This window comes from Poecilia latipinna, unplaced genomic scaffold (genome assembly GCF_001443285.1).
Source record: "Poecilia latipinna isolate Pla-1442-1.1 unplaced genomic scaffold, P_latipinna-1.0 Scaffold840, whole genome shotgun sequence".
Taxonomy (NCBI): domain Eukaryota; kingdom Metazoa; phylum Chordata; class Actinopteri; order Cyprinodontiformes; family Poeciliidae; genus Poecilia; species Poecilia latipinna.
This window is the reverse complement of record NW_015113456.1, coordinates 312727-316285: the sequence shown is the minus strand read 5'-3', so window position 1 is coordinate 316285 and position 3559 is coordinate 312727. Positions and strand designations below refer to the sequence as shown.

At 38.0% G+C, this 3559-nt stretch overlaps 1 protein-coding gene across 1 annotated transcript in view; it reads right to left on the bottom strand.

Moving 5' to 3' along the window:
* Positions 1-931: 931 nt before the first annotated feature.
* LOC106956702 (protocadherin beta-11-like) overlaps positions 932-3559 on the bottom strand; it is a gene marked incomplete at its 3' end in the record, with an annotated part of 14443 nt that continues 11815 nt past the window's right edge. The window contains exons 2-3 of the mRNA XM_015047704.1: positions 3005-3557; positions 932-1078 (exon numbers count right to left, since the gene is read on the bottom strand). Of these exons, the coding sequence (XP_014903190.1) occupies positions 932-1078; positions 3005-3557 (700 nt within the window). The remainder of the gene's footprint in view (positions 1079-3004; positions 3558-3559) is intronic.

Below are 3559 nucleotides of genomic sequence, written 5' to 3'. Positions count from 1 at the left end.
GGATGGAGCAGCGGACCTGTCTGTTATTCTCAGAGTCTCTGTCCTGTACATTAATGATGCCCACCTCTGTACCAGGTGACACATTCTCAGGTATGGGGTTGGACAAGGATTTTACATATATTAATGGGGCGTTGTCATTCACATCCGTGATGTCAATAATCACTTTAGCTTCTGAAGACAGGCCATAACCATCTTTGGCTTCAATCATTAGTTCATACTTTGATCCCTCTTCATAATCTAATTGACCTGCTACAATTACTTCTCCTGTTTTTTCATTAAGTGAAAATATCTTTCTTGATTTTTCAGACAGTCGGCCAAACTCATACGTCACCTTGCCGTTAACACCTTCATCTACATCTTTTGCACTGACTATGATAACTGGAGTATTTAAAGGAGCGTTTTCCGGTAAACTGGCTGTGTACACAGCCTCGGTAAACACAGGAGCATTATCATTAGCGTCGAGCACAGTAACATGTATTAGTACAGTCCCTGATCTCTGCGGAGATCCACCATCTACAGCTCTTAGCAATAATTTCAATTCTTGCTGCTCTTCCCGATCCAACTCTTTATTTAAGACTAATTCTCCATATTTACTGCCAGCACTAGTCGTCTGAATGTTAAATACAAAATGGGGGTTTTGTTCTAGGGTGTAGCTTTGAATGGCGTTCTGGCCTATATCTGCATCGTGCGCTGCATTAATGCGATACCTGGCTCCTTTGGCAGCGGACTCGCTGATTTCCAGCTTCACTGTATCTTTTTGAAACAGTGGAGAATTATCGTTTATATCATCAACTTGAAGGGACAACCTATGCAGTTCCAGTGGATTTTCTAAAAGCAGGTCAAATTTAAGAACACAGGTCGGCTTTTGTCCACAGTGCTCCTCTCTATCTATTCTTCCGGCGATCAATAAATCTCTGGTTCTCGGGTCAACTCTGATGTACTCCTTCTCGCTTCCTTCCATTTCTACACGGGCTTTACGAGCATCGATTCCTTGCGATTCCAGTCCTAAATCCCTGGCAACATTTGCGATGACAGATCCGTGCTTCAGCTCCTCTTGAACGGAATAGGTCAGTTCTCCCTGCGTGCAGTGTTCAACAAAAAGGACAAAGAGGAGCCCATAGATCCCGGGAAAACGTGTTTCACGCGCCATCTTCAGACAATAAAATAATCCGGATAAGTTTTCGGTAATGACGAATTTTCGATTACAATTTCAGCATTCAGTGGGTTTCGCTCCAGCTTTAGAGAAAGAAGACGAAATACTTCCCAGTCCTCATGGAAGATCGTGTGCAAAACATCTTCGGGGTTAAACGCGTTGCTGGTCTTTAGTGACACCTTGAGTATAGCTAAAAAAATTACAACTCAACAAAAGCTATCAAAATCACGATCTCTGTTTTGAAAAGAAAATGTGTCCATTAAAATATTAAATTACACAAAAAATGAATTTTCATTTAAGTAAAATTGGACACTTATTTTGTATCATTACCGTAAAGGGTCAATTGTAAAATGTTATTCCCGTGTAGTTATAACGCAGGAAGCGCTGTGAGTTTCCCAAAGTAGAATCTGAAATTCCATGTGGTTTTTCGTAGTTGAAAATTGTTATATCGGTCTGCGGAAATATAAATGGAAACGCCTTTCAAGTGAACGTGATGATACACGTTTGTTTTCAGTAAAGAAAAAACGTGGAAACACTGAATGAGAAAAAAAAACAAACAAAAAAACTAAAGTAATCATTACCACGTCGGCTCCGTATTTCAATGAAATAAATTCTAATTCGATCTCACAAATATTTTCACGATTATCATGAACTACAACACACATTGCTTTGTTTTTTGTTGAGGTGTTTTTTTTTGTGAGGACAAAGTTAAAACACCAATAACTTGGTAAAAGTTTTTGAAGTATTCAAAGATCCAACCATTCAACCTTATTACTATTATTAACTTCATATTTATTTATTTTTTAATCAGAGATTATAACATGTAATGCTATGATCTAATGAGAAGGTATTGATAAAACTTTGATTTAAATGTCTTACGGCATGTTAAATAAGTGGGTTATTCATAAATTTCAACGACTAGTGAAGCAGTCAATTTCAGCACCCGGGACAGAGGCATAAGCAAAGCTGATATCTCATTTGGAGAAATCGGGGAAACCTGTGAGCCAGTAACTGGGGAACATACAATTCCGTTGTTGTCATACAACAACGGAAGTCGCTTTATGTCTTATCAATCTCATTTTGTGCTTTTAGCAGTAATCGCGGAAAGCGAGCATTCATATTGAACTCGGTTAAATTTTAACAATAAAACCCCCGCATTTTAATATTCACAGAAAAGTTTGTCAAAACATACTTGGAATGCAAAAACACAGAACACTGACAAACAAGCAAGCCGTAAAAATTTTAAACAATGAATGAATCATCTTGCCACACGCACCAACATGTGAATCGATGGTTTATAATATATGACAGTTTCATATTATGGATGTCGAACAAATTCTCAGAAGGAGAAGCCAGTGAATCAGTGAATAAAGTGCTCAAAACTACCTCAAGTGTTCAAATATGTTTTAGAAAACTAATGAAAAGTTATTCTGTTTGAAAGTGTGGAAAAATATGCATACGGTAATTATAGCTTAAAAAATGAAATAGGTTGAATTAAAAAAAGAGAAAACGATAACATATGACCTGACAAAATCAAAGAAAAAAAGGACACTGAATTGTATATGCATTATAAAATGGTTGAGTCAGACTAGAGCGAAGAATACTTGGTGAATGTAGGAAAAGTGTGGGGATAAAAATGACTAAAGAGGTAGGGAGTATCCATGACGGAAATTCCAAAGTATTCAAAGGGATGACAAACGAAGACGAGCATAAAAATTAAAAGAAAAAAATTGTTGAGTACGTTATTATATCAATTCTGGTGAAAATATCTCTGAAAAATGAAAAACGTTTGAGAATCCTCCTATGAGAAGTGGTATGAAAAATGAGTAAATAAATATGAAAAAGAGCGACCATGAAGTTATTAGGGAGGAAAACGAAACATATATATTTTTGTTTTACCTCCGGAAAGTCCTTGTTGTCTCGGAACACATCGGCAAACTCTGTCGGACTTTTCTTCAGAGTCTGGTCAGCAGGCAGCGTGTTGTCATTGTAAGACGATACAAACTTAAAGTCACTGGTTCTAGATCCTGTTGTCAGGTAGGCGTCATAATTGTAGGTGCTGCGTAAAGTTCCTGTGCCGTCTACATCCGAGTAATTAGGAGGAAGATAAGCTCCAGGTATGGCTACTGCTCCATCAAACAACAGTCTGGGCTTTCTCCTGCGACAAAACCTCACACCCAGGATGATGATAATGAAAGTCAGAAAGAAGGTGGACACAGAAACCAATGCGATGATCAGATACGAAGTGAGTTTGGAGTTGTTCTCATCATGCGAAATATCCTTCAGTTCAGGAACTTCAGCCAAGTTATCAGAAATAAGTAAAAACATGGCACAGGTGGCAGACAGAGAGGGCTGTCCATTATCTTTCACTGCAACAATCAGGTTCTGTTTCATGCTGTCAGATGC